The 12,707-nt window shown below is 36.1% G+C and overlaps 1 protein-coding gene across 1 annotated transcript in view; it reads right to left on the bottom strand.

The window, feature by feature from the left end:
- The window catches only part of LOC111056898 (protein suppressor 2 of zeste-like), a 215,802-nt gene that overhangs the window by 79,446 nt on the left and 123,649 nt on the right, over positions 1-12,707 (bottom strand). Inside the window, 1 exon segment of the mRNA XM_039419633.1 lies at positions 7,350-7,465. Within this exon segment, the coding sequence (XP_039275567.1) occupies positions 7,350-7,464 (115 nt within the window). The 5' untranslated portion in view covers position 7,465.

Raw genomic sequence — 12,707 nt, 5'->3', positions numbered from 1 at the left:
GTCCGTTCAATTGTGAGCAGAGTCAAGAGTGGCAATATTAATTATGGAAGATCAGGAGTTTATGGTTCATGTACAGTTTATGTCTGATTTTAAATTGTATTAATTTTAAAAAATGTTCAATGTGAAAAGTAGAAAACCGTACAAAACCCAAGGAGAAAGTGGAAAGATTAACATACACCTAATTTTAGAGTCTATTACAGTCTATGTTTGATTTTAAATTGTATTAATTTAAAAAAAATTTCAATGTGAAAAGTAGAAAACCGTATAAAACCCAAGGAGAAAGTGGAAAGATTAATATACACCTAATTTTTGAGCCTATACATCTATGTTTGATTTTGAATTGTATTAGTTTCAAAAAAATTTCAGTGTGAAAAGTAGAAAACCGTACAAAACTCAAGGAGAAGGTGGAAAGATTAATATACACCCAAGTTTTCTAGTAGTTTGAAGGACACACATAAACAACAATAAATTCATACCGTGGTGTAAATTATTCCAAATTTTGAAAATTTGTATGGTTCTATTATTGTAGGCTGGTGTATCAAGGTGAAAGAGAAAGATAAACAGTTCATCGAAAACTTTGACAAATTTTTAGTGGAGATGTCTTCAAGAATCAACTAAAGGTGCATTTTCGTTTGTGCGTTTATTTCCGCAGTCGACGACGACAAGCATTGTTGACATTCATATTGTCCAAATTTCAAGTGTGCTAAAACAGCTGATCAAATAATTTTCATATTTGTGTTTATTATTCAAGAATCATAACATTTTTAGTAATATGAACATATTCCCATTTAAAAGTATAAACTCAACTTCCCCCAAAAAACATAATATTTTTAGCTTATTTAGACAAATTGAAATCTACCCAATCTGAGATATTCACCCTGTCGTGGTCGACGACGGCATTTACGAACAAACGAAAACTCAGCTTTGCTGGAATAAACAATTTGGAAGAATTACCACCGCCAAACTGACGGCACCTTCTATCTAGCTTGGGAAGAGTGAGCAAGTGTGATACAGCGACAAGTTTGATTACGGAGAGAGTCTTCGTAAGACTCACAAAGAGAAGAAGAAAGAGAGAGAGAGACAGTGAGAGATACGTCTCCAAGTACAGGTGATTAGTTTGAAGTGAGTGTAGCCTTCGTATTTAGTGTAGTCTCTCCCCAAGAGATTAGTTCCAAAGTAGACTGTTGGGAGATATCTCGCACTCAAGTTAGATTACTTCCCTCTTGCTTACACTCATACTCTTGCTTCATCTTTCTTTGTTAGTCTCTCACACTCTCTCACTCACTTCCTCTCTTCATAACAGTCTCTCAGTCTAACAGATTTGGTAGAGAGCTAGTGGGGAGGATATTTTTAATATTCTTTCCGAAGAATGGACATTGATATGTCCAAAACTCCGCCAATTTATTAGATGCATAACAATATAATTATTATCTTTAGTTATTATATTACAAATTGCTTTTCATATCAGTTCAATAATTATTTCTTAGTCTATATTATGTAAATTCATCTATAATTTTGCTGTATTGTAAGCTATTGTATATAGTGTATAAGCCAGTATATATGTAATCTACATAAATAAAGTACTCAATCAATCTCACTCTCTCTTACCCTTAAACACTCTCTCTCCCACTTAAACACACACACTCACTCACTCTTACACTTACTCTTTTAGACTGTTGGGAGATATCTCGCACTCAAGTTGGATTACTTCCCTCTTGCTTACACTCATACTCTTGTTTCATCTGTCTTTGTTAGTCTCTCACACTCTCTCACTCACTCAGTCTCTTTATATCGGTATCTCACGCTTATTCTCTTGAACACTCTCTCTTCCCCTTGAACACTCTCTCTCCCACTTAAACAACTCGTACAGTCGCTCTCATCTGTCTTGTTAGTCTCTCACACTCTCTCACTCACTCCCTCTCTTTTGGTAGAGAGTTAGTGGGGAGGATATGTTTAATATTCTTTCCGAAGAATGGACATTGATATGTCCAAAACTCCGCCAATTATGTAGATGCATAACAATATAATTATTATCTATAGTTATTATTTTACAAATTGCTTTTCCATATATATACAGTTCAATAATTATTTTCTTAGTCTATATTATGTAAATTCATCTATAATTTTGCTGTATTGTAAGCTATGTATATAAGTGTATAAGCCAGTATATATGTAATCTACATAAATAAAGTACTCAATCAATCTCACTCTCTCTTACCCTTAAACACTCTCTCTCTCACTTGAACACACACACTCACTCACTCTTACACTTACTCTTTTAGACTGTTGGGAGATATCTCGCACTCAAGTTAGATTACTTCTCTCTTGCTTACACTCAAATTCTGTTTCATGTGTCTTATTAGTCTCTCACACTCTCTCACTCACTTCCTCTCTCATAACAGTCTCGCACTCTCTCTTACCTTCAAACACTCTCTCTCCCACTTAAACACACTCACTCACTCACTCTTACACTTACTCTTTTAGACTGTTGGGAGATATCTCGCACTCAAGTTAGATTACTTCCCTCTTGCTTACACTCATACTCTTGCTTCATCTGTCTTTGTTAGTCTCTCTCGCACTCACTCACTCAGTCTCTTTATATCGGTATCTCACGCTCTTTCTCTTGAACACTCTCTTCCCCTTGAACACTCTCTCTCCCACTTAAACACACTCGTACTCTCGCTCTCATCTATCTTTGTTAGTCTCTCACACTCTCTCACTCACTCAGTCTCTTTATATCGGTATCTCACGCTTATTCTCTTGAACACTCTCTCTTCCCCTTGAACACTCTCTCTCCCACTTAAACAAACTCGTACTGTCGCTCTCATCTGTCTTTGTTAGTCTCTCACACTCTCTCACTCACTCCCTCTCTTTTGGTAGAGAGTTAGTGGGGAGGATATTTTTAATATTCTTTCCGAAGAATGGACATTGATATGTCCAAAGCTCCGCCAATTTATGTAGATGCATAACAATATAATTATCTATAGTTATTATTTTACAAATTGCTTTTCCATATATATACAGTTCAATAATTATTTTCTTAGTCTATATTATGTAAATTCATCTATAATTTTGCTGTATTGTAAGCTATTGTATATAAGTGTATAAGCCAGTATATATTGTAATCTACATAAATAAAGTACTCAATCAATCTCACTCTCTCTTACCCTTAAACACTCTCTCTCCCACTTAAACACACCCACTCACTCACTCTTACACTTACTCTTTTAGACTGTTGGGAGATATCTCGCACTCAAGTTAGATTACTTCTCTCTTGCTTACACTCATATTCTTGTTTCATCTTTCTTAGTTAGTCTCTCACACTCTCTCACTCACTTCCTCTCTCATAACAGTCTCGCACTCTCTCTTACCCTCAAACACTCTCTCTCCCACTTAAACACACTCACTCACTCACTCTTACACTTACTCTTTTAGACTGTTGGGAGATATCTCGCACTCAAGTTAGATTACTTCCCTCTTGCTTACACTCATACTCTTGCTTCATCTCTCTTTGTTAGTCTCTCTCGCACTCACTCACTCAGTCTCTTTATATCGTATCTCACGCTCTTTCTCTAAACACTCTCTTCCTTGAGCACTCTCTCTCTCTCCCACTTAAACAAACTCGTACTGTCGCTCTCATCTGTCTTTGTTAGTCTCACACTCTCTCACTCACTCCCTCTCTTTATATCGGTCTCTTACACTCTCTCTTAACCTTAAACACTCTCTCTCCCACTTAAACACACTCACTCACTCGTACTCTCGCACTTACTCTCTCGTACCCTTACTTCCTTACGCTCTCACACTCTCTCTCTCAAATACTATCACACTTTCTCTTTCTCCCTCTTACTTCCTCACTCTCTCTCTCTCTCATCTCTCTCAAATATACTATAACACTCTCTCTTTCTCCTTCTTCGCCTCTCTCTCACAAACGTGATCTGCGCGACGTTCAATTTGCAAAGCACGCAATCGAAGGAAGACACGAGTTGAAAGCAGAGAAGTTGGCACTTTTGGAATGTTCACATTCGACAATCCTCGAATGCTTCAACTTGCTTTGAATGCTGGCAGCGAAATGTTCCCTGCTGTAACACCCTATCAGAACAGGCATAATGCTGCTCCTAATATGCTGTAGGGGAATGAATTCTGTAGCAGAAAGGTTTTGTAATGTTCATGGAAGAAGTTTGAAATATAATCCAATTGAATCAGAACAGATTAATCATTGTGTTTTCTTTCTTTTTTCTTCCTCACATCTTCTAACTGCAGTTATTTATTCCTCCGTTTCTTATCACACAGAAATCTATACTATAATATTAAGGAAAGCACTGGCTTATACACGTATGGGATAGGAAAATTATGTTTGACGCATCATCACGTCTGAACTACTGGGCTGATTAACTTGGAATTTTGCATATAGATTCTCAATCAACCGAAGATGGTTATTTATGCCTATTCTCAATTCTTCAAGATTTCATTACATCAAGTTTTCAGTTTGTCAAGTGTTCTAAATAGACTCTTGCGGAGCACGGGTTTCTTGCTAGTGTATAATATATTTATCTTACTTGTCCCCAACCAATATAGAGTCTTGGGTCATATCTTCACAAACAAAATTACTATCAATTTAAGCAAAATAGAATAGCTTATTAGTCTCTATCTATAGTCCGTGCAAACCTTAGTTTGCAGCACGGGGCTTTTATATGGCCAAAGTTATTTCAATATAAGGGCACACAGTTGCCAGTTTTATGCACAATCTTCCGAAAAGGCCTACGCTCTTTCTCTCACAGGCTCTCTGGATTCTGTGGAGTCTGGCAACACTGTACTCCATAAGATCAATGCTGCAAAGTTAGGTTTGCACAGCCTCCATAGGTGCTATAATAACCATGAAAAAATCTGGTGTGGCGGACTCACACAACTTTCCTTGCCGTTATGAGAATTTATCACCTGACGCTGGTGTTCACGCGCATCTAAAGTCTACTACTCAAAGATCCAAGCCAGCTGGTGACAGGACAATAACGCTGGAGACACCCCAAGTCTGCTTTCTCTTCATAGTGAATGATTAATAGAATCAACAGTTGCCAACAGTTTGCAATTGAAATAATATCGAATTTCGAGCTTATTTCAAATTTTAGGTGAAAATGTTACTGGAAATTAATTGTAGAGATTTTCATGCTCAATCTTTTCCACTTGGATTTTTTTGTTTACGTTTTATCTGAAGCCTGATAATTGGGATTCTAAAATCAAACTTTGCATAGATGTTCGGAGCTCCTGGAATTTTCAGTTATGGGACTTGTGGCAGTTGATATGGCTAGCTTATCAATGACTATTTTAGGTATGAATTTGATCAAAATCGTTGGAGCCATTTTCGAAAAAATCGCGAAAAATTCTGTTTTTACAACAACTTTCGCCATTTTATCCATTTTGAATTGCATTAGATCGAAATTGTTCGTGTAAGAAATTGTTCCTTATATTGTAAGGACCTTAAGTTCCAAATTTCAAGTCATTCCGTTTAATGGGAGATGAGATATCGTGTACACAGACGCACATACACTCATACACACACACACACACACACACACCACACACACACACACACACCAATACCCAAAAACCACTTTTTTGGACTCAGGGGACCTTGAACGTATAGAAATTTAGAAATGGAGGTACCATAATTTTTTCGGAAAGCAATACTTTCCTTACCTATAGGTATAGGGCAAGGAAAGTGAAATAAATAATATTTCGGAGAGAAGACCCGTATCGTTTAAGAGGTTGATGATCCGATTGGGATTGGGAAAAAAGTTTTGTATAATTTTGACAATGGTTTTAAACATTGCAAGTATGATGTTTACTTACAGGAGTGGAGACATTCTGTGATGGTGGTGGCATCGATGAGGTATCCCCTGCAGAGGACGCACACTAGGTGTGGATTCACCTCAGTCAGCTTCACTCTGCCTCCGTGGCCCACCATCCTATAAGGACAAAAAAATCAAATCAGTTAAATTGTTGCTATTTCCAGGCCTTTACTGCATGCCAACAAATCAAACAATCTACAGACCTTATCAACATTACAAGAATTTAGAGGGTCAATACTCAATACAATATAAGATGCGCTATGCTCTTTAGGGTAAGAACAGAACTGTCTAAGTAGATTTCAGCTTGCTAACGACGTTCCATATTTATAATCATGATCCTTATCATCTATCATGGACTTAGACTTCTGGGGCCTGTTCCGGCGTCCATATACTACCTCCGTAAACAAAGCCGTAGTGCATTCCCGTGACGTCAGCACAGGTAGGGCTCCTACACCAATAATAACACTAGCTGATATAGATCAGCTGAAATCAACGATTTAATTGGTGTAGGAGCCCTACCAGTGCTGACGTCACGGGAATGCACTACGGCTTTGTTTACGGAGGTAGTGGTCTATATCTATAATATCTATACTCTAAATATGTTACAAGCTTCAAGTGTTTTTATAATTGCACAATTGCTTGGTGGCATCAATCTTCACCGCGACTTACTCGTTCTCTTCATAGTGAATGATTAATAGAATCAACAGTTGCCAACAGTTTGCAATTGAAATAATATCGAATTTCGAGCTTATTTCAAATTTTAGGTGAAAATGTTACTGGAAATTAATTGTAGAGATTTTCATGCTCAATCTTTTCCACTTTGATTTTTTTGTTTACGTTGTATCTGAAGCCTGATAATTGGGATTCTAAAATCAAACTTTGCATAGATGTTCGGAGCTCCTGGAATTTTCACAGTTATGGGACTTGTGGCAGTTGATATGGCTAGCTTATCAATGACTATTTTAGGTATGAATTTGATCAAAATCGTTGGAGCCATTTTCGAGAAAATCGCGAAAAACTCTGTTTTTTACAACATTTTTGCCATTTTATCCGCCATTTTGAATTGCATTAGATCGAAATTGTTCGTGTAAGAAATTGTTCCTTATATTGTAAGGACCTTAAGTTCCAAATTTCAAGTCATTCCGTTTAATGGGAGATGAGATATCGTGTACACAGACGCACATACACTCATACACACACACACACACACACACACCCACACACACACAAACACACACACACACACACCAATACCCAAAAACCACTTTTTTGGACTCAGGGGACCTTGAAACGTATAGAAATTTAGAAATGGAGGTACCATAATTTTTTCGGAAAGCAATACTTTCCTTACCTATGGTAATAGGGCAAGGAAAGTGAAATAAATAATATATTCGGAGAGAAGACCCGTATCGTTTAAGAGGTTGATGATCCGATTGGGATTGGGAAAAAAGTTTTTGTATAATTTTGACAATGGTTTTAAACATTGCAAGTATGATGTTTACTTACAGGAGTGGAGACATTCTGTGATGGTGGTGGCATCGATGAGGTATCCCCTGCAGAGGACGCACACTAGGTGTGGATTCACCTCAGTCAGCTTCACTCTGCCTCCGTGGCCCACCATCCTATAAGGACAAAAAAATCAAATCAGTTAAATTGTTGCTATTTGCAGGCCTTTATTGCATGCCAACAAATCAAACAATCTACAGACCTTATCAACATTACAAGAATTTAGAGGGTCAATACTCAATACAATATAAGATGCGCTATGCTCTTTAGGGTAAGAACAGAACGGTCTAAGTAGATTTCAGCTTGCTAACGACGTTCCATATCTATAATCATGATCCTTATCATCTATCATGGACTTAGACTTCTGGGGCCTGTTCCGGCGTCCATATACTACCTCCGTAAACAAAGCCGTAGTGCATTCCCGTGACGTCAGCACAGGTAGGTCTCCTACACCAATCAAAACACTAGCTGATACAGATCAGCTGAAATCAATGAATTTAATTGGTGTAGGAGCCCTACCAGTGCTGACGTCACGGGAATGCACTACGGCTGTGTTTACGGAGGTAGTGGTCTATATCTATAATATCTATACTCTAAAGATGTTACAAGCTTCAAGTGATTTTATAATTGCACAATTGCTTGGTGGCATCAATCTTCACCGCGACTTACTCGTTCTGTTCACACCTTGAGAATCGTTACCATACTAAATAATAATTGAAATGCACCAACCATATAATTATCACATTTGATAAATGAATGCAACAGTATTATAATATTAGAGACAATTTGCAGAAAGTTGTAGAATAGGATTAAATGAGGAGCAACACTAGTTGATCTCAGAAATTGTAGCAACTTTTTCTCCTGATTGCTTCTGAATGAATTCAAATTGATGTTGAGATCAATTGCTAGTCAAAAGGCAATTTGAATCGTGTGAAATCATTGAGGTCTGTGGTGCGGGCCTATTATTGTTGTTTTTGAACGATAAGCGAGGTCCTATATTCACTACAGGCTAGAGTCGTTGTCCATTTGTGGATTTGATGGTTTGTTTGTATGTTCGAAAATAACTTTCGAATGAACTTCAAATTTTCAACATATATAATTTCGAAACATACAGATCTAGAGTTCGTTGGACAATATGATTGACTAACTCATTTACCATTTAAGCCTGGGCAAAGGCTAAAATAACTTTCTACTGGTGATATTTTTCAAGTTTTTCCATTTGTATACTACCAAGCTAACAAAATTAAAAAGTTTACTCGGGAAAACATTTTTTTTCGATCATTACTTTTTGAGATATGAGCGTCTAAAGTTAAAATTTTTGTGCCAGAACATTTCAAGTTCGGTGAAAGATAAAGCCATGATATTTTAAGGATAGATTCTCCATGGTATTGTTGATCTAGTAAAAACAAAAAATTCTGAAAATATCATTTTCTAGAAAGTTATTAAATTTACCAAAAATGACCGAAAATAGCTCAACCAAAAGTTATTTTTGGTCATTTTTAGTAAATTGAATAACTTTCTCAGAAGATGACATTTTCAGAAATATTTTTATTAGATCAACAATACCAAGAAGAACTTTTCCTTAAAATCTCATGGTTTTATCTTTCACCGAACTTCAAATGTTCTGGAACAAAAATTTAAACTTTAGGCGCTCATATCTCAAAAAGTAATGATCGAAAAAAAATGTTTTCCTGAGAAAACTTTTCAATTTTGTTAGCTTGATAGTAGCCTATACAAATCGAAAAACTTTGAAAAATATCACCAGTAGAAAGTTCAATTTTAGCCTTTGCACAGCCTTAAATGGTAAAGATGTTAGTCTATCATATTGTCCAACGAACTAGATCTATATCTCAAAAAGTAATGATCGAAAAAAAATGTTTTCCTGAGAAAACTTTTAATTTTGAAAGCTTGATAGCTTTCTCTCATAAATCGAAAAACTTTGAAAAATATCACCAGTAGGAAGTTTATTCTTAGCCTTAAGGAGAGAAAGGATACATGTCTGATGTCACAATATATCATGCATGCAAAATAATATATGAACTCTATTAATAGAACAACTAACAGAAAATCAGCGGGATTTTGAGCGAGTTATCCAGCTTGGAGCCTCTCTACTTTATTGATTCGTTCCAACTGATAACTCAGTATTAAAAATGCAACTCGGCTTCATTCGTTGGTAATTGATTTAGAAGTATGTATATATTTGTATATATTTTCGAGAAGACTATAATTTTTCACACTTTTAATGTGTAATGCATGAAACTCAAAACAATGAGCCTTGCAACAATTAACAATTGAACATTCAATTTATATGGAAATGTGGAGTTGTAACTTCATCCCAATTAGAGAATTCTCTTCAATAGAACTCCATTACCAAAAACAATCAATAGCATGTGCAGCATAGAGCTTTCTGTAGTCCCAAAAAGCAAGGTTTAATTATTGATATTGGCTTAGTGGTTTTACCACATGACTGAATAAAGAGAGAGAATACAGTATTATGAAAACTCGGTGTACGATAAGTGCCTGCTTGTGTGGACATACTCCGGCTTTGAAGCTATCGCAGGATCTGCGAAAAAAGGAGCCCAATGTATTCGACCAGGAGTCGTGGTGAGTGAGGAGGAAGGAGGATGAGGATGAAATGTAGAGAGAGAGAGAGACACTGGCGCCCGCACGCACATGACCACAATAATTAGGAGGTGAGACTAGACATTAATCAACTGCGGGAAGCCAGCGGTGTGTTCAATGTTCGGCTTCTCTCACTCACTCTTTCTCTTTCTCCAAAACACTCAAAGCATTCTTCATCCTTTTTTATCTCATTTCGCTCGTCGGGTTCTCTCGTTTACTCTCCGTTCTACACATCACAGCAGCAAGCACAACTTTGTTAAGCAAACTTTTTTTGGCATGCCACAGTTCTTTTGTCGATTGGAAAGGAATTTCAGAATCTTCAAAGAGATTTTCAATACATTTTGCTTTGAGAAGCCTACTTTTAATTTTTTTACAAATACGAGTTAATTGGAATTTATTAAATGAGAAAAATATGTATGCTGCGATTGTTTGATTGACATTAATTAATTAAACCTGCCTTGTACCATGGGAAGATTTAACTATAGAAAATTATCGTTTTTTCTTAATTTAACAATTTTCAAAGTCTAGTTGAAGTAGAAGTGTTTCATTATTAACCAATTACACGCAATATTATCTCTCTCCAATCTCTAATGGTAGACTATAGTTGTGTATATATATAAAATGTACTGAAATAGAAAAACAATGAAAAAATGTTGTCCTAATATTCTATAATCAAATTTTTCAACTGATATATTTATTGACTAGCTGGCCCGGCGAACTTCGTACCGCCAAATAGTTTAATGCATCTCATGACAAACTTTAGCTGGATGCACACCTGAGGAGGCGCAATGCAGCATTTTATTTATATAGATAATTTTCCAACTGCAAAATAAATTATTCACTAAAAATCAATTAATTCTGAACACCGAAGACAGCACAATTAACCGAAACAGAGCAAAGTCTTTAGAGCATGTCTTTAACCTGAGGCCGCACTGCTGGATGGTTACACACAGAACAGTCATTTTGTTATTAGTCGGGGCGTTTAGAATAAAATACATGGGCGGTTATTGGAGCAGCACACACTCTTGTCTACTATCTACCGATCGACGGCTATTGCATGATGAAATGATTATAACAGCTGATTTTTATTTCTGATTGTGGCCAGCTCACAAATCTTCTCCTATCAGGATTACATGTAAACTTTGAAGGACCGTAGGAAAGAGTACTGAAGTCGGATTATAAATTTGATAGGCCATAAACCTGGTCCTGAACATAACGAACCAAGCTAAAAAATCATCAAATTCAGTGCACACATAAAAAAGTTATTGAATGTCGAAATTTGAGGCACGATTTTTATTTATAAAGATTTACAATTCATTAAAATGATTGGGGGAGAACGAACAGGCACAGCCGAAAACTGTTTCTCCCTCGGAATTTTTATTAATATACCAGTCCAAAAGTAGGTTATGTTCCTCTATCATTATAGTTAGATGATGACAAAACCTAGGCCAACCAAAATGGTGAATACATTCCCGCCAACTTATCAAACTTACTTTCTAAAAATCATCAAGAAAATCTAATCTTGAAACTGTATAACTTGTAGTTCTCTGAACAGTAGACCTCACGCAGTATTCTCATCCACAAGTACCTGATTGAAACTATTAATAGGCCTTATGGAAATACAGCAATAGACTGGCTTCACCACATCTGTGTAATCACTTGTCAGCTGATTTATGATGAATAATTCTATAGTCTGATTTTTACTCTAATATTGGCGTATGAAGGAAGCTCCTTTTTCCTTTTATATTATCCTTGAAATGCAAAATTTCCAGAAACCTTGTATATACGTCGACGCGCAATTAAAAAAGGAACAAACCTGTCAAATTTCATGAAAATCTATTACCACTTTTTGCCGTAAATGCGCATAATAGAAACATTGAAACATTGAAACATTTAAACATTAAGAGAAATGCCAAACCGTCGACTTGAATCTTAGACCTCACTTCGCTCGGTCAATTAACTGAAAACTGTATTGAGTGATGCTGTAGAAAAGACAACAAATTATCTTTTTATTCTATCGCTATATAACTGTTTACTGACTGTGACTACTGACTGCTAACTGCTTTTGCTAGATAATGTCTGACCGCTAGATTTGACCACACAACAAATAATGCTAAACTGTGTTCGTTCAGCGTGGGTAGTAAATGCACAGCAATTTGGCAACAGCGCATGATTCCAATTTTCCGTTTGTTCGGGTCAAATTATGCAATCAATGTTGTGCCAACATTCATGTGTTTTCTCAGTTAATGGGAATTCTGTTTGCGGCTTTACATTAAATATCGGGGCACCGAGCTTTGCTCTGGAGTGTAAAAGCATAGAAAATTTGTAACGAAAGATTGAATTGATAGTTTATATTAATTTATTCATTTTCTCAGTCGTACAATTATTTTTACAGTTATATGAGGAGGCACAACAGGCGTATGCCCGTTTCAAAATAAAACTGCCCCTTTTCAAATTTATACTACAGTCCAAATAAAAATCTAGGTTAAGCTACTATCACTCATCAAAATAACAATTTATTCAAACTTCAAAAACAAACACATCATCAATATTACAAATAGATATACTATGAATTCGATTTAGAATGATATACTATGTTTGCTACAATATTTGTTAATAATACTATGTACTATTCTACACTAACAGCATCTAGCCTGTTTTGAACTTCCTGAAGTAAACATGTTTTCTAAAAAAAGAGAAATAAACGAAGATAACTATTTCTTGGTGAATTTTTCT

This window comes from Nilaparvata lugens, chromosome 1 (genome assembly GCF_014356525.2).
Source record: "Nilaparvata lugens isolate BPH chromosome 1, ASM1435652v1, whole genome shotgun sequence".
Classification (NCBI taxonomy): Eukaryota; Metazoa; Arthropoda; class Insecta; order Hemiptera; family Delphacidae; genus Nilaparvata; species Nilaparvata lugens.
This window is presented reverse-complemented; position numbering and strand designations above follow the sequence as displayed.